The following is a 23,296-nucleotide window of genomic DNA, read 5'->3' as shown; positions in this document are numbered from 1 at the left end:
TTGGAGACTTTAGTAGAATATAGAAAAATAAAAGGCTGTAAGATTTGTTGTATAAAGAAAATGACAGGGAACTAGATAAAAAGGGCATTGGTAGAAAATAATAATAATAATAATTTGGAAGATCTTGAAGGGCCAGAGGAAGCCTTGGCTGGGAAAAATTAATGTTTCAGAGCAGCAACTTTTATATAAGAAATACTATAGCAGTCAAGATGGTGAGGTGACTCAGGATAGGAAGAAAACAAGAATTCTAGGGACACTGAGTGAAAATGGTAGAATTCATGACAAAGGCCGAAGTAACTGAACGAAGAGAAAAGGAGGAGTTGATATTAAAGACTATGACTGATAGGAAGTTCCACCATAAAAAAAGGAAGTCATGCTGAGTTGGAATCCAAAGAGAAAAAGGCCAAGAGTTCAGTTTTGACCATGCTGGTTTCCAATAGCAAGAATATTTCTATAAATGACCTCATGTGAAGAATCCTTAGATACTGAATATTATTCTTGTATGAAACAGTGTTTTGTTTTGTTTTGTTCTGTTTTTAATCTTCACCTGAGGATATTTTTTTTCATTGCTTTTCAGAGCAAGTGGAAGGGGGGGAGGGGGAGAGAGACAGAGACATCGATGTGAGAGAGACACATCAATAGGTTGCCTCCCACACACCCCGGATAGGGGCCAGGGCAAAACTGTGGTTTTTAAATTGAGAAAATCAGAAAGGTGAAAACAGTAGAGTGCTATACATTGTGATAATACTGTGACCAAGAATTAGAAGACATTTTTAAGCAAGTCAATGTGGAAGACACAGTGCTTTGGGCGAAATGGTCCCTTTTCCTAAGGACAATCTAATTGGGAAAAGTCATATAAAAATAATTATATGCGAGACAAAATATGTAAAGTGCAATTAGAGAGTTATAAGCACAAGTGCTGAAGGATTCTCTGACTGGGGAGAGATTTTTACCCAGGGGCTAGGTTTTATTTAATGGTATCTTTTATGATATAATGTTTAACAATTATTTGAGTCATTGTGCCTCACCCACCCGTGGGCAACTATAATTGGTTAAGTTTAGAAAAAGATTCATCAGAGTCCTCTATAAAACTGCAAAATTTAAGACCTGGGAAGAATCACAGAAACTATGCAGGCCAACTCCCATCATTTTACAATGAGGATAGCTGATCGCCAGCGATGCTTTTCCCACTACCCCAGACATCACTGACTTTGTAAGTTACAAATCAAACGTCTGCTGGGACTTTAATACTTCTAATTTTGTCTTATTGACACATTTTCAATTGCCACAACTTCAGAGGTGTTTATTACATTGATTTTTTTTTAATTTAGAAAAACCTCAACTATGGAATGTTTAGGGCATAGAGGCTTCTGCTTAATATTTGTTTCACTTGCCAGTTAGCTGAGGAAAGAGCCAATTTTCTTTTCCTTTTTCTTTCTTTCTTTTTTTTTTTAACCAACATTTTGTTTTGAAAATTGTCTAAAAACTATTTTAAATTTAGGGAAGTTTTACTATCTTAGTAAGTAGTTAGTAGGTTACAGATTTGAATCTCTTTGAGTAAAGATGTTATTGTCAGATTCTCATGATTTTAAAAAGTTTTTTCTATGTGGTATTTATAAAAAAGTGTTGATAACTATACCCTCGACTCTAGGATAATGGCTGGGACATCTCAATGTCCATCTCAAATTCTCGCTCTCTCTCTCTGTCCCTCTCTCGTAATCCAGATATCTAATATCAGTTTATTTTCATGTGCTGTGCCATGTTCCTTTAAGTTAAAAAAAAAAGAAAAAATAATATTCTGATTTTATGATGAGCTTTTCTTCAAAAACATAATATTACTCTTTGTCCTGTCAATGTACCAATACCGCAAATCAAATTACACAGGCTGCACTAAGGCACTTTTATTCCAGACACTCAAACATGAGCCCACTGACTGTTAGTGTCTAATGACTGTGAGGGCACTTGTGAGGGTCAAGACAGTTTGACCACCGAGCCTTCAGCTCAGAGAGAAACAGCCCTGATACTGTTCAGACTATAACGATTCAGCAAGTGACATTCCCAGAGGCAACTTTTGTGTTCAGATTTTGACCAGTGAGTCTAGAGGAGGGAAAAAAGACATAGGGCGAAAGTCATGAGCAGGTCAAATACATGGAGGGTGGAGAGGGAAGGTGGAACAGGCCTCTTGTCTTTGGCTGGACAGGGCAGTGGAGAAGCTGAGACAAGTAGATGCAGTGGTAAAATTGCAAAACTATTTAAGTAACTGGAGTGTGATTTAATCCTTTAGAGAGACATGGGAAGGGATGATTTTCTGAGCAATAAAGATGCAACAGGAACTGACTGTGAAGCCTGAAATCAGAGTTACGGTCAGAAGGGAAATTGGGAGGGTGGTTAATCCTTTTATTTTCATGCCTTACGAGTTAAATGCTAGAGTGACACATCTCAGCTAAGAGATGGTTGGCAATAAAAGAGAGGGCAAAGAGTGAAAAGGCGGAGGTCGCCCTGACCTTGTGCAACAAAGAACAGCAACACCTCCTGAATCACTGCTGTGACTCTGGGCACCTGTGTTTAATTTGAGGGCCTCCGTCCCTCTTACATTATGAGACCTAATGAGATCATGGCTGGAGGTGGTATGACTGAACATTTTGTGGCTGAGTTATGCACATTTCTGTTTTATCCCCTAATCTTGGTGATGAAATCACTGTTGCGAATTGAATCAGAGTTTCACTATGGCTGGCATGCAATTTATTATTCTCAGTACACATTTTCCTCTTACCAAAAATGGTACTAACATCTTGGGGTCATGTTCATCTGTGCAAAACAAAACAGAAAGAGTATGAAAACCACTTTAAATCTCCTCTGGAAAATGATTTAGAAAAAAATGTTAACGTCAGACTTTTAAAATTCAGGATTAAATTATTATTCTTTAAATCAACTTTAGGTTGAAAATTTCTAGATTTTGACAAGATATATTTTAAGTTGAAAAGTTGGTTAATTATGAAACTTCTAAATGCTGGTTTCCCTCTATAAGTAAAGATAATACACATATAATAAACAAATTCATTGTGGCTTATTTGGCTAATTGCAGGCTCACATTTAGGCTGCTAGGACTCTGACTTTACTATGGCACTACCTTCCACATACAAAACTGGCACAATGAGCTAACTAAGCTCACTGAAATACTGAGCAATTTGTTCTTAAGCTTTTAGACTCTTCTTGCTGGGTTGTTGTCCACCCAAAAGCATGAGCATATCCGTTGATGATAGCTGCATGATTTGTAGTCATGGATTGAAGAAAATGTCTTGTGACCTCATGCTTGTGACCAAGATTCTACTATTTAGCCATGTTAAAAATGAAATTCAGTGGAAATAACAGTTGATAGGGGGACCAAGTCCTAGTTCCATCATTGCTCTTTTCATGACTCTGGAAAACTGTTTTCCTAAACACTGGGTTTTACTTTCTTCTTCCGTCAAACAGAGCACAGTGCCTTGAACCCAGTAGGCATTCAGCGTATATTTATTAAATTAAATACAACAATATGTCACCCAAGACTCTGGCTGCAAATAATACAACTTCAATTTCAGCCAGCTTCAGCTCACAGGAGGGTTTGTGGGTTTATACAACAAGGCTGAGGGAACTGCAAGAATGCACCCGGCTAGAATCAAGGACTCAAACAGCATTAGCACTCTAGCTCCTCTGAATTCTTTCAAATCAGCTAAATCCACTTCACAGGGGTCATGGCCACCGGCAGCTTTTACCTTTGTGATCAGAAAGGAAAAGGTCCCTTTTGCTCTGGTTGAGATATAAAAATTCTAAAGCCAAATTCTCATTGGTCTGATTAGCATCATGATTCACACGCCTTGGATCAATTAATATGCCTCCAAGAGTGAATCCTGCAGAAGCATTACACACACACACACACACACGAATCCTGAAGTTATATATATGAAAGTTCACAGATGACTTTAGGGAAAAGGAGTGGTATACCTGTAAATGTGAAATGCTCGTTTTGTTAAGAGATTTCAGTTTCTTCCTACATTAGCTATGTAGAAGCTATTTTTAGGAGTAAAGGGGTCAGAGCAGGAGCTGCATGTTTTCACAGAGCTGGCTCAGGGCTCTTCTCTTGCTGCAGGCGTTTTAACACTGTCATGTCTTCAGGATGGACTCCTGGGCCTTCTGTAGCCCTGGAAGGACAGGAAGGTCTCTCTCTTTCTCCTACAGAGCCTGGCATTCATGTCTGGGAATCAGAACAAATCTCTAAGTTTTAGCATAAAATAATTATGAGAGAGGCTGCCTCAGTGTAATAATGAAAGTAGCTACTGTTGTGTGTCAGACACTGTTAGGAGCTCTCCGTGGTGCAGTGAGGCCAGCTAGTGCTGACACCTGAGACCCTAGTAGTAGCACATCTTCTCTTTTCATGTTCACTATGTCTAGGTGGCAGCTCAAAATGGCCATATTGAGGTACTTATACCAAAAAAATGGCAAATGTAACAAATCAGGACTCCCTCCCACCCATGAAGAGCCAGTTGTCAAACATTTACCAGCTTCGTATATTATGTTACTTAACCCTCATGATGCTCTCACGATTGTATTGTTACCCTCATTTTAGAAATTAATAAAACAGGAGAAAAATCAGAGGCTAAAAAAAAATACATAGTGCATTACTTACTTGAACGTAGTCCTGCCTGCTCCAAAGCCTGCACCCTGCATGTTAGGTGGCACCTGACGGTGAGCTGCCTTTTCCTTAGCACTTCTTCCATTTGTCACTTGTCACATCGACACTGAAGTGTCAGCTCTTCTAGGAAATGGATGTAGAAGATTCTTTTCTAGCAATAAAAGTGCCTTCACTCAGCCGCAAACCTCTGTGCTTCCCCCCTTCCTGCTGCAGGTGGTTCATCGGGGACTGGCTGGAGTGCAGCAAGACTTGTGACGGCGGAATGCGTACGCGGGCCGTGCTCTGCATCAGGAAGATCGGGCCTTCTGAGGAGGAGACGCTGGACTACAGTGGCTGTTTAACACACCGGCCTGCTGAGAAAGAGTCCTGCAACAACCAGTCGTGTCCACCTCAGTGGGTGGCTTTGGACTGGTCAGAGGTAAGGAAATCTGAAGCCCTATGTTTTGAGATGTCTTAACTGTTAATACCAAAGCATTTAACATTAAGGACAGCTGAGCATGTAAGCATCTTAGAACTCAGTCAGTAAGGACTGCAAAACCATGAATTTAGCCTTGTTATATTCTATTGCTGCTTATCAGGAAGTAAGGTTTTGGGGGTCGGAAAAATCAATGAGAAAGTAGCCTGATTCAAAATAAGCCTAAAGTGAATTTGAGAGAATATTATAGTGCGTACTCATCTAAGTGGTTTTTCATCTTTACTATTCTTGAACAGCCTCACAGCCTCAGAATTAGTGACATGTTATATCTTCTTTTCCAAGTAATGATCCAGCTTAACTACATAACTCAGATATAAATCTTTGTCAATTTATTATCGCTTGTTATATATCTAGATATATTTTAGTTGCTTCTGTTGAATCAGGAGAAGAAAGCTGGAGCTGAGGTTGTAACACACCAAAAAGTCAAACTTAGATTTTCATCATTACCTCCGTTTAAATGATCAGTGAGGAAGACCTACTAAGATAATGTTTTCCTGGCATACATGTATATAAAAGAACCTAACATAGTCCAGAGGCCTCAGAAAAATTGTCTCATGGAAAATGAGGTAAGTGGTAGAGTTAATTCTTAACTCCTCATTCTGCAGAGACATACAAATACACACTAGGCCATCCTCCACATTTCCCAAAGGAGAGCTGGATCCTATTGTGTGGTTAATGGTAAGAAGGATGAGTACCTCGTTATATAGCTGAAGGTCATTCTTCTAGTTGGCAAAACAGGTTGCATTTCATTCTAGAAACATTGTAGTACTTGCTTTAGGTGCTTCCTGCAATGGAGATTTCGACCAGTTGTGGTTATCCATGGACTCTTTGGCAGGAATTGGGAGTGTTCTCCCAAATTTCCTGGCCACAGTCCAGCTTCAGTAATTACATTCTGCCCACCTAAATTTCATTTGTGTTTCAATCAGATGTAGAGATATTCTTGATATTATTCACTCAATGGTTATGACAAACAGTATGAATTCTTCTGTTTCCTAACAGTGGGTGGATTAACTCCTAAATTCATTGGACAGATAACACCCATTGGAAAAGAATACAGTCTACAGAGTTGTACATGTCAGTACTTCAGTGTTTGAGACCCATATAGAAGTCCATAAATAGTCTGTGATTAATGTTGACAAACTTGTTTTGGGGGAATTTAATGGGAGGCCTGATGATTGGCTGCAGCAGTTTTAGGGGTTCAGGTCAAGTCAGTAAGCATAATCGAGTCTCACTAAACATGCTGGTCTGGGCACTATGGAGAATACAAGAGGGTTTATAAGGCTGGGAAAAGAAGAAATACCCATTTAACAGCTTGAGTAATATAAGACAGTGTTGAACAGAATGGTGGCTTATCCCATATAAATGTATAAGTGACATAGAAATTCAGAGCTGAGGAGGTCAGAATGGCCTGGAGTGGATCAGAAAGCTTTTTGGTTTATGGGAATTGAACTGAATGTGGGGGCAGTACAGGATTTGGAGCAGGGAAGAAAATAGGGAAGCTGGAGAAGGTATTTCTGAGAAGAGAAACAACTGAACAGAAACACAGAGACCATGTTGAGTTGGAGAAAAGGGTTTGTTTTAAAGAATAAATGGACGATAAGATTGACTAAAGCAGTGATGGGTAGCAAGAAGGCTTGAAATCAAAGCTTTATACCACATCATTTTTCTACAAAAAGTGGAGAAATTAGACAAGTTCATAAGCAGAAACTAGAAAAAATTTCAACCAACCACTAAAACACCAAAACCTCCTCATGCACAGACTCATTTCACATTGGTCTCTCGACCTACATATTTCTGTATCATTGTATTTTTATTTTAACCTAAAGCAACCAAATACAATCACCTTGAGAAATAGCTTATGTGTATTACTGTATGTTTCCATTCCAAATACCATTTTAGGGTTTTCTTCCTAATTCAGCCTCATACTGGTTGTAGATACCCTACTTTCAGAATTTTGGTTCTTATCTATCTGATCTTAGAAGGGACTTGCTCAGGTGGCTCTAAGAGGCTCTTAGGCACTCCCAGGAGCTGCCTGAAGAAACGTGTGTAAACTGAGGGGGCTTTGAATCACATTGCTGCTGCCTTCCTTAAGACAACTGGGCCAAAGCTTAGGACAAAGGAGTGCGGAGGGTGTTGAGTGATGTGTTGGGACAATCTCCTCGAATAAAGAAATGGTGGCCGCTGTTGTTTCTCCACAGACATTGCAGGAAAAGATTCTAGGGTAAGCATTGGCCAAGAAACGCTGCCATGACCACCTCACAGATTCTAGTTGGACACCATCAGTCCCAACACCTTCAGCCTTTATTCAGGAGGCAAGAGAATTTTTGCCCCACCCAGTCTCTCCTGTTTGTTTCCTGCAAGAGGGATGCACTCTCTCGCTTCCATTGCCTTACCTTACTTTACCAGGAAACCCGCCTCTTCCCTAAATGGGTTAAAAACAAGTGGAAGTCACTTGCATTAAGTGAAACAAGTGTCTGAATAGCTCTGGAGAACAGAGTGAGAACAAGGAGCCTGTTCTTCCCAGAGGAATGGACGCCTCCCACTAGTGAAAACGGAGGCCCAGGCAGGCAGAAGGGCAGGCAGTGCTCAATCTCTTTCCGCTAACTTCTGCAAATATTTCGCACAATATTCTTTCGACACTCCCATGAAAACTTCCCTCCTCTTTCTGGCCTCTCCCCATGTCCAACTCTCAGCTGTCTGAGCTCCGCTAATCACAAGGGTGAGGTTCAACTGGGGAAAACATGTTGCAGCAAGAGGAATGTACCCTCTGACCTTTTCTTTTCATTGCCAGCCGCTCTAATATAAAATTTCCATTGTTGCAAGACCAGGAACCGTTTTTTATTCTTCATTTTCCCCATCAGTAAAACCCACCCGGTGCTTATGGCAAAAGGAAAAAAAAGCCAAATTACCTTGGTGGAAAATGGCTCTTCAGCAGCCTTTTGTGAGATGGATGAAGCCACACTTTCCCATTTCCTATCATCTAGCCTCACTCTTGGGATCACCTATGCTATGTTGGACTTAAATAGTTTTCTGTTTTGCCCTCTCTTGGCATGTAACTCTTACAAGCACTGCTGCATACTGTGGATGGCTCCAGCAATCCCAAACCTTTCTTTTGGTGTATCGGGATAGTTAATATTGACTCCCACAGAGCACCCATTGAAAATGGTCTGTTTCTTGTACTTACTCTTGGACAAGTGATGACCAGCACCATAATCAGTTAACTTCATAGGACTAACTTTTAGGTAGCATTACTTAAGTTGGATGGGGGTAAGGAGAATCTACCCATAAGGGATTGTGCTTTGTTTTGTTGATAATTGTGGTATCACCTTGCTTATTCCTAGGTTCCACTCTGGTGCTATATCTAAGTAAATGAAACCCAGCTCTCCAGAGAGAGCTCAGTCTAACCCCAAAACATTAACATTTCTATCCTTCACAAGTGAGAGCCAAATTGTTTTCCCTGGTGTAGTTTCAAGTACTTTTTTTCTGAAAAATATGTTTTTGCTTCTTAATCACAGAACATTAAATGAAAACATAAATGCATCTCTCCCAAAAATCGCTTCCTATATCCCACCGAGATGAAAACAAAAGCCAAATGGTCTGGTCAGATTTTAAAGAATTGTAAAATTCTCACTATGAATAAAAGAGGAAAATTGATATTTACCTGCAGTAAGGCGAAACAGAAACAATTTTACTAAAGAAGATTTGTCCACTGAAACAACATCTTCTACCCAGCTATCTAATAATTTGTTATGAGAATAAAGGGAATGGATTTTGATGTTTATAACTATAATATAAAAATATTTTTATTACTGAACTAAATATTTAATTTCTGATTATTACTAATGAATTTTACTGCATAATCAAAAAGTACAAAAACACACCCTTCACATGGGTATAGACCAAGGATTATCTCTGAAGATGCTCTGAAGTATTCATAACTAAGTTAATGCCTATTAATCACATACATAATAATGGCTATATCTTGTTTTTCTAGAATTTCTTTTTTTGATAGCTAAATAAAACAGAGGCTGTCAGATGGATAAACATTCATCAGAAGGCAAAGAGGGGCAACGATGAAAAGTAAGCCTAATAAAGCAGAATGAAGAAGAAAAATAAAAACAAGCCGAGAGACGTCTCTGCTTGAACATTTCTGACATAAGGTCGGAAGAATTTGCAGGAGAGCGTTCCTCTTAGAATGAAGCTGATCTAACTGGTGTCCTTTTTTACAAGCAATTTTTAAACTTTTAATTTATAATCACCCTTAAGAAGTACATATCTGCAGAGACCAGAGTTGAGATTCTGGCTACAGGCATAATATTTGTGACTAGATCTGCAGGGCTCAAGGACTGCTGTTTTCATTGAATCAGAATGTGGCAGACATGTAGTTTTTAGTCATTTGCTAATTTCTTTTTTTTAAAATATATCTTTATTGATTTCAGAGAGAGGAAAGGAGAGGGAGAGAGAGATAGAAACATCAATGATGAGAGAGTCATTGATCAAGCCCGCAACCGGGCATGTGCCCTGACGGGGAATCGAACTCCGATCGCCTGGATCCTAGGTCAACGCTCAACCGCTGAGTCACGCCTGGCGGGGCAGTCATTTGCTATTTTGAGAATCCAGTTGATTACCTCTCTACTTCTGTAAAACAGAATATCCTTGGCTTCTTTAGTGCAGCTTTGGCTGTAATGTTCTAAACTTATTTCTTGCCTCAGTAGAAGGCATCATTGTACACTCAGCTTTGCAGAGAACTGCACAGAAGGCTTGTGCGTTTGCACGATTGTCCTCCAGAGCTTTATACTGGTAGGAGCCTGCCGTCTGGATTTATCTGTCCCCCTCAGTGCTTCCGTTTCCCACCAGTAAAATGGGGGTGAAGGTGGTACTTCATGAGGTTTCTACAAGGATTAGTTAGATTATGACATCTCAAGGACTTAGAACACTGCCCTGCACAATAAATATTAGAGGTGCTTTCTCTCTTTAGTCTTCTCTCTCTTACTCATAACCTTATTTGTTTTGTTTTGCCTTTGGTCTCCTGTTAGTCCTTGCATTGCCTGCCTCCCTGACTATAAGCAGGACGTTGGCATAGTCTCTTAGGAAAGCCTGCCTCAGTCTTCAAATAATAGCAGAAGCTCTTGCCAGTGGAAAAAGATATTAGACAAGTAAGGCACATATGTCCCAGGCTGCACCATGTATATGTACGCTCTGAAAATGTGAAGGGGGAGAGGTGTGGCACAAGTACATTTTTCAATAAATGTTCCCAATATAGAAAAATAATCATAGTCTCAAGTTACTAAAATGGAATTCCCTATACATCCTGTGCTTCTGCCTGTATCCCCAAAGTCTAAAGTACCCTCTATCCTCTTGTACTTTACCTTAGTTAATTTTTATAATAATTAATACATCTTATCTGTTCTCACAGCTTTGTTTCTGCCAGTGCTAGGAGCCAAAGTATGGACCAGAGCCTTAGGATTTAGTTCCAGCTCTGCCACTTGCTCTCTGTTTAACTTTGATTAAGCTGCTTAAGCTTTCCTCATCTGTAACAATTCTCGAAAACTTGTATAAAAATAACGTATTTGAAAGCATTTTGTAAACCGCGAAGCTCTAATGGAATGTAAGCTAATGGAGTTATTATTATTACTATTATTATTGAATAACAGTAAGCATTAAGAAAGTGACAGTAGTCCTCTAAGGCTTTGCTTTCTAACATTGGTGGACGGTGGAGGAGCCTTGGTGTGGAGTCAAGAGGACTATACCCCAGATCGAGAGCCTTGAATCAGGGCTTTATTTATCCTGTGGAGGCCATGACTGCAAGATATGGTGGCGTGCCTTGGCTTCTTAAAATATTGTGATAGGACTGTTGTGAAGATTAACTGAGAATATATGTAAAGTACATAGTGTAGTGCCTGGCATCTAGGAAACACTCTGTAGGAGTGAGCATTGGGCCTGCCATTTAATAGTTGTCTGAGTGTCTACCAATTACTTATCCTAAGATTGTGGTGGTTTTTTTTTTCATTTTGAAGACAGAATAATAATTGCCATCTCACAGAACTTTTGTGAGGACTATGTAAATTATAGCACTTAATACTTGGTGTACACAGTGTTTATTAAATGGTAGCTACTATTATTATTGTCGTTCTTAATAGTTATAGTAGTCGCAGCAGCAGCAGCAGTAGCTTTGGGCCTGGGGCCGGGCTAGCACTTGGCATGGAGAGATGAATTTGAGGAAGTAAGCAGAAACTTCCCACCAGGATACAGTAAGCACATTTAAAGAGTGAGTTTTTTAATCTTGAAGACAATAGTGAGCCACTGGAGGATTTTTTTCAATCAGAAGAGAATATAATTGGATGTGTGCTTTAGAGAGTGAGTTGGGGTGAGACAAGAGCAAGAAACAGGAGACCTGTCGGGAAGCCACTGCAATGTTACATGTAAGCAACGACGCTCTCTGTAGTAAGGTTAGTGGTAATGGAGACAGAGAAATCATCAGATGCAAGAGAGATTTAAGAGTTGAACTAACAGAACCTAGTGGTTGGTTATATGGGTAGAGTGAGGCAGCAGCTGGAAATAAGAATGTTGATTTGGCTGTGAAAGGGAATAAGGGGTCAGAGATTTCTCTCTTGATCCCTAAGTCCCTAGCCGAAGCCTCTTTTGGGACCATGTTAGAAAGAACCGAACGTTACCCTCCTTCAGAATGCATCCCAATGACGCTTCTTCTAAGTTGGAGGAAATGTGTTGTTATTCATTCAGTGTGGTGAAGCGTCTTCATGGGATCCTTGGTATTCACCTGAAAACATGTTAATATTTTTCTTTCTTTCTATGGCATGTACCGGGTTCAAGGATTGCCCCAGGCAAAGCCTCTCAGGGATATGTAGTGTTCATTAAGACCTCCTCATGCCACAGCTAGTACATCTTGATTTACCTGATGGTAAATCAAAACCGTCATCTTTCCAGACAAAGGCCAGCGTATATTTATCGAGTGCATACTCAAAGCCTTCTGCTGGATCCTGGGAGTCGGTGGTGTGGTGTACAAAGAGAAAGCAGAAATGAAATAACTTTAAGGAGCTTATAATCTGGTAGGGTTGAGAAGACATGCAAATACATAATTATCAAATGGGCAGATGGTGATTAGGGGCACAGAATTCTTATATTCCACATCTTCTCTTAGGGTGTTTAACGTATTTACATGCTATCTCCTACATGAAACTTTGAGCCCCTAGAAGCGTAAAGGCTATCTTGGGGGGTCATTGTTATGCCCCTTTCCCCCCAGACTAGTTCCTACAGGAGATGTGAAAATGTTTTTTAAATAAAAGGTATAGAAACGGGTTCAAGATGTTGTAGGTAAGGTTCTCTTGTGAGGGAGAGGAAGTACAGATTTTAAGGAATAGTTCAGATGTGCAGAGGAGAAAGCTGGAGGACTTGAGTCCACCACTGTATTAAGTAGGTGACTCTAACACAGCCCTGGATTAACCTGGAGAAGGCGAATAATAGCCTTTGTGACACAGGAAAAAGCACCTTGTCCTTAGTATGAACGGACTGATCCAATTAAAGGACAGTAGAATTCATCATATTTAACTGATGGACAGGGAAAGTCCAGAGGCTTTCTGAGCAGTAAACCATCACCTGCGGCCATGTATTCTTAGCTACCCCGCTGTGAGAATGCCCGTGTAAATCAGCCCCTAGCTTGTTTCACAAAGACAAGTTCTCCTGGACTAATTGAAGAAGAATTTTCTTGAGAAGGCTACACCCAGCAAGTAGGAAACCAACGATTGATTCCACATTCCAGAAATTAGCAGAATCTTATCGTAGCTGATTGTGGCCAAGGATGGGGAGGAATCGAGGCGTAAACCTACCTGCAATAAAAAAAGAAAATAAGCTAGCCAAGAAAAGCAAACTTTGAGTTTAGCTCTTAAAGACCTTAGGGGGAAAGATAGAAGTACTTCTGCTTAAAAACTTAAGGAGTTTTCATACCTGAAAGACTTTGCCCAGATTTTAGTGGGTTTGTGTGCTGTACACCCTAACACATACTCACTTTAAGAAACACTGTCTTCGAATTCTCTTCTCTCTTTCCACTGTCAATATTCACCAGTGTTTGTTTTCTTTCCAGTGCACTCCCAAATGTGGTTCAGGATTCAAGCATCGGATTGTTCTGTGCAAGAGCAGTGACCTTTCTAAAACGTTCCCAGCCGCACAGTGTCCGGAGGAGAGCAAGCCCCCGATCCGCATGCGTTGCAGCCTGGGCCGCTGTCCTCCACCCCGCTGGGTGACGGGAGACTGGGGCCAGGTAAGGCGCTTGCCCGGTGCGCTCCTCTGAGGCAGCACCTGGAGATGCTTCGGTTCCTGACCGGCTCGTTGTGATGTCTCAGGACATGAGTAACAACACGTAGAAATCTAGGTGTAAGATATGAGTGTGAAACGATGCACAAGTAGCAGCAGCCCCCCTGTAGACACACTTAGGTATGGTTCTCCACCCCACACACTTCTCACTTCTACCTCCTCCTTGGATCCTGATGTTTTAACTTAAAATTAAAAGCAAGATAGTCTAGGTGGCCACAGATTTAAACAGGCTACCAAAACTTCGAATTCTGGTCCCAGCTCTCTCAACTAATTCAAGTACAAATCAGTTAACACCAGTGTCTTAATTTTCCTACTTGCAAAATAATTCCTCTTAACCTCACAGAAAAGATATGGGGGTTTTGATCGACAGTCTTTGAAATGTCATTAATACTTATTTTTTAATGGGTTTTTCTGATGGAGACTATGAATTGGGAAGCAAGTACATAGGGCTTTTGGTATGTACTTGCATATTATACTCACTTCCAGGCCATGTTCCAGTTCTTTTCTTTTTCCTTTCTCACTTTTAATTGTGTTATCTTGCTGAAGGTACCTTAAATCCTTTAAAAGCAACTCTGTAACCTTTTTGTGTAGAAGGAAAGTTAAGTATTATTGTTGTTGTTAAATGTACAAAAGAAAATCTGTTAGGTTACGTTAAAAAATGACACTCCAGAAACTCAATTTCTAGACTATCAATACCCTTTTCCTGTGGTTTTATAATTAACCTTGTAACTAGTCATTTTTAAATATCTAAGACCCAAATAAGTCATAATGGCATATAATTCCACTGTTACTTTTTGTTTGTGCTCTGGGCCTGCCATTAGTTATTAAAAATGGCATTTCATAGAAGTAGTTACCAAAATTCTGGCCAAAAATGAATATTGCTAGAGTATAGCAGTATCTATAGACCTCTTCTGTCACATTTGGGAGCAAAGATTTTCAGTCTCCATTAAGGCAAATAATTATACTTACTCAGCCCTGTGGGGAGACAAAAGTATGATCATAAAATAATCAACATTTGCACTTGTATAGCAAATAACTAGTAACTTGGTTTTATATAACAGTATTTAGTTTAGTTTACAAAGTGCTCAAGTGGAATACTCAGGAGCATTGTATGCAATTAAGTGTTTCACTATAGAAGCGTGACAGTGTCACAATGTATTATTGATATTACACTATTAAAGAATCAGCACAGCATGGTTGGGTTGCTGGAGGGGTTGGAGAAAAAAGAGAGAATGAGCTCATGGACATGGACAACAGTGTGCTGACTGGGGGAGGGGGAGAGGTGGAAGAGGGTATATGAGGGATAAATGGTGATAGAAAAAAATAAAATAAAATAAAAATAAATATTTGCAAAAAAAGAATCAGTACAAACATGCACTCATAATTTTCATTTAAACCAGGTAAGAATTTCCTCCTTATATATTCATCATCGTAATGCACTGTTATATAATGGCCCCTTGAAAGTTTTTGCATGTTAGTGATTTCGCCAAATTCACAGTTATCAATTTGAGATTATTCTTTTATTTTTTATTTTTTTAATATATCTTTATTGATTTCAGAGAGAGGAAGGGAGAGGGAGAGAGAGAGAAACATCAATGATGAGAGAGTCATTGATCGAGCCTGCAACCCGGGCATGTGCCCTGACCGGGAATCGAACCCCGATCGCCTGGATCCCAGGTCGTCACTCAAACACTGAGCCACGCCCGGCCGGGCTGAGATTATTCTTTTAAGTGTCATCAAATCCTTTTCTTCTCATCTATATTTTCAATCCAGTTTCCTAAAATTGAAATTAACCATTCAAAAAGCAAAGATGCTTTAGTACATTTTTATAGTGTATTTATTTGTCATTCTGTATTTAGAAACTTAAAAGTGTCTGTGAATGTCCTTGCAAGTTCTGTATGTGCTTTGAGAGTTTTTGCAAACAAAGCCACAGGGCCTTGGTTTGTTTACCTTGTAAACATGCCCGTGGCCTGTCTTGGCACTGGCTAGCTCTTCATCACTTTGATCGCAAGTCTCACAGGCTTTCTGGTATTCTGGGTGGCAGTCCCAAAGAATAGACCCAGCTTTATTCTTCAGCCTGGACAGCTGATCAGTCTCAGCTGAAACTAAGCCACTCAGAAAATAACTTCAATTCTGAAATAACGAAATCCCCAACTAGGTGAGGGACACATGCTAATTGGCCAACAGCAGACCTCTCAGGTTTGGGTGGCTGATAGTACCTTAGAAAACCTGTGTACTTACTTCAACTGTTTGTTTGTTTTTTAAACTGGCTATATCTTCAGACCTCACAGCAGTCACTGCTGTAACACTGAACTAATGCTTTGATCAGAGTCAGAGCACACCAGTACACCATCATCAGGTTGTTTGCCCACAAGCCTATAATAAATAGTGAGCAATAGTGATGTCCCAGCCCTGGAATCTCTGATTATTCTACTTCGTCATGAGAGTCTTATTATACTCCTATTGGAGTTCACTAGCACTGCTTGGAACTGTTGGAATACTAGCCCAAGAAATCTTTATTTATTGTCTTCTGGGGAACTAAGTTGCTTCTCTTTTCTAGGGTAATGACATGATCCTTGAGTTTCCAAACCAACTCTATAGTAGAATGACCTAATCATGCACCTCTCGAAGACAAATTACATTTGGGCTTTAAATGCTAATATATGTGATATTTGAAATGACATAGTATCTTTTTTACCTCCTGAAAATTGTTGAGACCTGTATTGTGTTTCTCTCTGTCTTTGGGTTTAGTGTTCTGCTCAGTGTGGCCTTGGACAGCAAATGCGGACCGTGCAATGCCTCTCCTACACTGGACAGGCGTCTAGTGACTGTCCAGAAACTGCTCGGCCTCCGTCGATGCAGCAGTGTGAAAGCAAATGTGACAGTACCCCCACTACCAATACTGAAGGTGAGTTTCCCGGGAAGAAGAAGCCCGCGATTCCCAGAGCTTGAAGAGACCCATAAAACCACTGTTTGTATAGAGCATTTATGAAAGCTGGGTATGTACTGTATATGTAATCAGAAAACCTGAGTTTTTTCCTGGCTCTTCCCCTAACTTTATGACCTTGTTAAGTCAGTTAACCTTTCTGGAGTTAAGTTTACTGATCTATACAATGAGAGATTGGAGTGGATAACCTCTAAGGTCATGTCCAACCTAGCATTCTATGTTTGACTTGTGCGAGAAATATAGAGATGATTTTGAATGAACCATGCTTAAGAGTGAAAACTTCTGTTTTTTATGGATCTCTACCATTGTGAAGATTAAAATTCCTGCTTGTTGTGCATATAATGAGAGCATATGTTTGAAACTACTTAGGTTTCAAATGCTAATTTTCTGATTGTAGAAAAGTGGAAAAGATAATTATATCACGGTTTATGTAGGAGGACAGAGGCCTTTAGACTCTGAAGTTTCTCTCTGTTATATATTGGGAAATCTCTTTGGTAACAACAGATAACCAACCAAATCCTAAGTTTTATTCTATCTTTCAATAAATGTACTTTATCCAGTTAGACATACTCATTTGAAATTTCCTGAATGCTACTATGTACAAGGCGCTGTAACAGAAACTATGGGTGTATAGAGACAAATATGGCATAGTCAGGAGGTCAAACTGCATTCTCCTGAAAACAGAGGCATGATCAAATACATACACACAAACATCTGAAACCACGAATTTAAATTATGTTGGAATCCCAGCCCTAGGGCTCTGCTTAAAAAGCAAAGTAAAACAGAAATAAATAACTATCCTAAATATAGTTATTAATATTTTTCAAATGAAAATGATATTCTCATAAACCTGTTAAAAAGAGATATATTCCTTTTGACCAGTTTTATCCAGTTTGAAGGATTTTTTAAATCCTATTTTTTAATGTTTCCATGGGGATTTGATTTTAGGAAGACCAATCATCTTGCATGACAAGATGCAGAATTGTTGCATCTTTACAGATCATCTGGATTTTACATCAGGATCTCAACACAGTGTACTTCTTGTGTGACTTACTCTTTCAAAGAAATATAGCCTTATTCTACATTAGTTCAAAATCACAGCATTAATTTGCAAAATCTCTGGTTCTAAATGATCTAAATAAAAATATCTTCTATGAGGACTGCATCAAACTTTTTTTTTTTTTGCAAATTATTAGTTATCAATCACATGGGTTTGGGAATCTATTTTTCTTTTAGAGTTGGAAGATAAAAGGTTAAGGTGGAAGAGAAGACATAACTATCATACTAAATTAGTTTATGTTGGGCATTATGTTAGGCCGTTTGTATTTATTATCCATCTTATATATCTCATGTACGTAAATACCTGTGTGTGTGTGTATTATATAATCATGGCCACAGCCTTCTGAGAGTTGGTATTACTAATAAGGAAACTGAGGCACAAAGAGAGATAGTGAATTGCCCAAATTACAAGACTCAGAAATAGCAGTGTCTGGATTTGAACCCAAATTTGGCAGAGCCCAAGGGTATATCAGTTTCAACTACATTATATGCTATTTGTAATTCACTCTTTAAAAGTAGGTGTTTTAACATGAAGACAGAGCTTCTGGTTGTGAAGTAAGGATACTTCTGGCATCACCATCAACCTAATTCAACATATTAAGTCTTAATCATTGCTGGAAGAACTGGCTTCTAACATGCCCCCAATGATACATTTTGAGGTTGTGTTTAGCACTTCATTTTCAGCTATTTTAGTAATTTCTCCAAAAGCTTCTGTATAGTGAGTAATTATTATACATAAGCTTTGCAGCTGAAGATGAAATGCTGTTTTTAGAGTGGGCAGAATATCATTTGTAACGTCACTTAAAGAAATTCTCTTAAAATGGGCAGATGTTAATGTGATGTTGTTTGAATTATTGAGAGAAACACCTCATAGTCATTTAATCTGGCAGGCCAAATAATATTTTATCATATTAACTTGAAAAAAGCAGTTAAGACAGTATTTTTAGCCTTTTCAGTAAAGGAGGAAACTTTTAGGAAATTATTAATCCTACAAAGTATGACTAATCTTAGAATTGTTATCCCCCTAAAGCTGTTGACTCATTTAAAAGAGGATCACTCTTGAGATTAATCAGCCTGCAGGCAGAGGCAGACCTCAGAATGCTTAGCGTCTTTGCCTGATCTGCTTCGGGACCCAGGCCTTGGAAAAGCAGACTTTGGTGTGCATCTTGGTCCTGTCCGACTGGACCCAGCCCCAGCAGAGGAGATCTCAAGCTGAGGGTTATTGATAGCTCCAAATAGGGTACTCAGGGCCAGTCACAAACTATGTTTGACATTGGCCTGCACCAGAGACCCTCCAAAAAGACTGAGAGTCCTAGCAGACCTACCTAATACATAGAAACAAACCCCCAATAGGCAGCCAAAGTAGGGAGACCAAAAAACAAGCCCCAAATGAAAGAACAAGAGAAGTCTCCAGAAAAAGAGCTAAATGAAATAGAGATAAGCAATCTATCAGATACAGAGTTCAGAATACTGATTTTAAGGATGCTCAACAGCCTGAAAAAAGATATGGAGACTATGAAGGAAATTAAGAATGACATAGCAGAAATAAAGAATACATTGGAAGGAATAAACAGCAGGTTAGAGGAAGCTGAGGATCAGATCAGTGAATTAAAAGACAGGGTAGAAACAATCAATCAGAGACTCAAAAAGAAAAAAACAATTAAAAAACAGGAGGACAGTCTAAGGGAGCTGTGGGACAACATGAAACATAACAATATTCACATTATAGAAATGCCAGAGGAGGTCGAAAGTAAGCAAGGGTTAGAGAACCTGTTTGAAGAAATAATGGCAGAAAACTTCTCTAACCTGGTCACGGAAAAATTCATGCAAGTCCAGGAGGCACAGAGAGCCCCAAGCAAGAAGAATCCAAAGAGGCCCACGCCCAGACACATCATAATTAAAATGCCAAGAATTTAAGACAAAGAGAGAATCTTAAAGGAAGCTAGAGAAAAGCAATCAGTTACCTACAAAGGAGACCTCATAAGGCTATTAGCTGACTTCTCATCAGAAACTCTACAGGCCTGAAGAGAATGGCATGAAGTATTCAAGGTAATGCAAAACAAGGATCTGAAACCAAGACTACTCTATCCAGCAAGACTATCATTCAAGATAGATGGTGATATAAAGAGCTTCCCAGACAAAAAAAAAAAAGGCTAAAGGAGCTTATCACCACCAAACTAGCATTGCAGGAAATGTTAAAGGAACTACTGTAATTAGAAGTAGAAATAAAGAAAGAAACATAGGTATAAAGAATTAAAATGGCAATAGATAAGTATCTATCAGTAATAACCATAAATGTAAATTGGTTAAATGCCTCAATAAAAATATATAGGGTGGCTGAATGGATAAGAAAACATGACCCAAATATATACTGCCTACAAGAGACCCACCTTAGAACAAAAGACTCACACAGGATGAGAGTGAAGGGATGGAAAAAATTTCCCATGCAAATGGAAATGAAAAAAAAGCTGGGGTGGCAATACTCATATTGGACAAAATAGACTTCAAAATGAAGACCATAATGAGAGACAAGAAAGGTAATTACATAATACTAAAGGAATCAATCCAACAAGAAGATATAACCCTGATATATATGCATCCAATATAGGAGCACCTAAATTTATAAAAAAAACTTCTAGAGGACTTTAACGGAAAGATCAACAGTAATACAGTCACAGTAGGGGACTTTAACACCCCACTGACTTCACTGGATGGGTGTTCTAGACAAAAAATCAACAAGGAAACAGTGACCCTCAATGGCACACCAGATGGATTTAATTGACATTTATAGAACATTCTACTCCAAAGCTGCAGAATGTACATTCTTCTCAGGTGCACATGGGATATTCTCAAAGATAGACCACATGTTAGGACACAAAACAAGTCTCTACAAGTTCAGGAAAATTGAAATCATATCAAGCATCTTCTCAGACCACAATAACATGAGATTAGAAATCAACTACAATAAAAACACTAAAAAACATTCAAACACATAGAATTCAAAAAACATTCAAAAACAAATAGCATGTTTTTAAACAATGAATGGGTTACTAAAGAGATCAAGGAAGAAATAAAAAACTTTCTGGAAACAAATGAAAATGAACACACAACTCCAAATCTATGGGACACAATGAAGGAGTCCCAAGAGGGAAGTTCATAGCACTACAAGCCTACCTCAAAAAACAAGAAAAACTTGTAATAAACTCTCTAACCCTACAACTTAAAAACTTAGAAAGAGAACAACAAGAAAAGCCCAGAGTAAGTAGAAGGAGGGAAATAATAAAGATCAGAGCAGAAATAAATGACATAGAGACTAAAAAATAATACAAAAGATCAGTGAAATCAAGAGCTGGTTCTTTGAAAAGATAAACAAAATTGATGAACTCTTAGTTAGACTTATCAAGAAACAAAGAGAGAGGACACAAATAAACAAAATCAGAAACAAAAGAGGTGAAATAACAACTGACCCAACAGAGATACAAAGGATTGTAAGAAAATCCTATGAACAACTATATGCCACCAAGCTGGACAACCTGAATGAAATGGACAAATTCCTAGAAAAATACAAACTTCCAGAACTCAATCAGGAAGAGTCAGAAAACCTGAATAGGCCGATAACTGCTCATGAAGTTGAAGCAGTAATCAAAGGGCTCCCAGCACACAAAAGCCCTGGCCTGGATGGCTTCACAGGGCAGTTTTACCAAACATTCAAAGAACTGACACTTACCTTCCTCAAACTATTTCAAAAAAATCCAAGAGGAAGGAACACTTCCAAACTCTTTTTATGAGGCGAGCATTAGCCTAATTCCAAAATCACATAAAGACACTACAAAGAAAGAAAATGACAGGCCAATATCCCTGATGAACATAGATGCTAAAATCCTCAACAAAATATTAGCAAATCAGATCCAGCAATATATTAAAAGTGTCATACACCATGACCAAGTGGGATTTATTCAAGGGATGCAAGGCTGGTACAATATTCACAAATCAATAAATGTGATACATCACATAAACAAACTGAAAGACAAAAATCACATGATCATATCAATAGATGCAGAAAAAGCATTTGATAAAATCCAACACCCATTTTTGATAAAAACTCAGCAAAGTAGCAATAGAGGGATCATACCGCAACATAATAAAGGCTGTATATGACAAACTTACAGCCAACATCATCATAGTCAATAGGCAAAAGGTAAAACCATTTCTCCTAAGAACAGGAACAAGACAGGGGTGTCCACTTTCACCACTCTTATTCAACATAGTACTGGAAGTCCTAGCCACAGTGATCAGACAAGAAGAAAACATAAAAGGCTTCCAAATTGGAAAGGAGGAAGTAAAACTGTCATTATTTGCAGGCGACATGATATTGTACATAGAAAATCTTAAAGACTCCCCCAAAAAACTACTAGATTTAGTAAATGAATTCAGCAAGATAGCAGGATCCAAAATTAACACCCAGAAATTGATGGCATTTTTATATACCAATAATGTACTTTCATAAAGAGAAACTAAAAAAACAATCCCATTTGCCATTGCAACTAAAAAAATAAGATACCTAGGAATAAACTTAACCAAAGATGTAAAAGACCTATACTCAGAAAACTACAGGACACTGAAAAAAGAAATAGAGGAAGATATAAACCAATGGAAAAATACACCATGTTCATGGGTTGGAAGAATTAACATAATTAAAATGTCCATACTACCTAAAGCAATCTATAAATTCAATACAATCTCCATTAAAATACCAAGAGCATATTTCACAGATCTAGAACAAACACTTTGAAAATTTATATGGATCCAAGAAAGAACCCAGATAGCCGTGGCAATCTTGAGAAAGAAGAACAAAGTTGGAGGGATCACAATACCAGATATCAAGTTATACTATAAAGCCACTGTAATCAAAACAGCCTGGTACTGGTACAAGAACAGACATATAGATCAGTGGAACAGAACAGAGAACCCAGAAATTTACCCACGCCATTGTTGTCAATATTTTACAAAGGAGGCAAGAACATACAATGCAGTAAAGACAGTCTCTTCAATAAATGGTGCTGGGAAAATTGGACAGGTACATGCAAAAAAAAATGAAACTAGACCACCAACTTACACTATACACAAAAATAAACTCAAAATGGATAAGAGACTTAAATGTAAGACATGAAACCATAAGAATCCTAGAAGGAAACGTAGACAGCAAAATCTCAGACATCTCTCGTAGCAATATATTTGCCGATACATCTCCTAGGGCAAGAAAAACAAGGGAGAAAATAAACAAATGGGACTACGTCAAAATAAAAAGCTTCTGCACAGCAAAAGAAACCATCAACAAAACAAAAAGGGGGCCCACTGTATGGGAGAACATATTTTCTAATGACACATCTGATAAAGGGTTAATATCCAAAATATATAAGGAACTCATACAACTTAACAAAAGGAAGACAGACAATCCAACTAAAAAATGGGCAAAGGACCTAAATAGACACTTCTCCAAAGAAGACATTCAGATGGCCAAGAGACATGAAACAATGCTCAAGGTCACTAATCATCAGATAGATATAAATTAAAACCACAATGAGGTATCACTTCACACCTGTCAGAATGGCTCCATCAACAAATCAATGAAGGACAAGTTCCAGTGAGAGTGGAGAAAAGGGAACCCTGGTACACTGCTGATGGGAGTGCAGCCTGGTGCAGCCACTATGGAAAACAGTATGGAGTTTCCTCAAAAGATTAAAAATTGACCTGCCATTTGATCCAGTGATCCCACTTCTGGGAATATATCCTAAGAAATCCAAAACACCAATCA

At 38.7% G+C, this 23,296-nt stretch overlaps 1 protein-coding gene across 1 annotated transcript in view; it reads left to right on the top strand.

The window, feature by feature from the left end:
- ADAMTS6 (ADAM metallopeptidase with thrombospondin type 1 motif 6) overlaps nucleotides 1-23,296 on the top strand; it is a 207,166-nt gene that overhangs the window by 173,258 nt on the left and 10,612 nt on the right. Inside the window, exons 22-24 of the mRNA XM_016198764.2 lie at nucleotides 4,886-5,090; nucleotides 13,246-13,422; nucleotides 16,227-16,383. Coding sequence (XP_016054250.1) covers nucleotides 4,886-5,090; nucleotides 13,246-13,422; nucleotides 16,227-16,383 — 539 coding nt within the window. The remainder of the gene's footprint in view (nucleotides 1-4,885; nucleotides 5,091-13,245; nucleotides 13,423-16,226; nucleotides 16,384-23,296) is intronic.

This window comes from Miniopterus natalensis, chromosome 3 (assembly GCF_054644295.1).
Source record: "Miniopterus natalensis isolate mMinNat1 chromosome 3, mMinNat1.hap1, whole genome shotgun sequence".
Classification (NCBI taxonomy): Eukaryota; Metazoa; Chordata; class Mammalia; order Chiroptera; family Miniopteridae; genus Miniopterus; species Miniopterus natalensis.
Note: the sequence above shows the minus strand (reverse complement) of the source record. Positions and strands in the feature narration are given on the sequence as shown.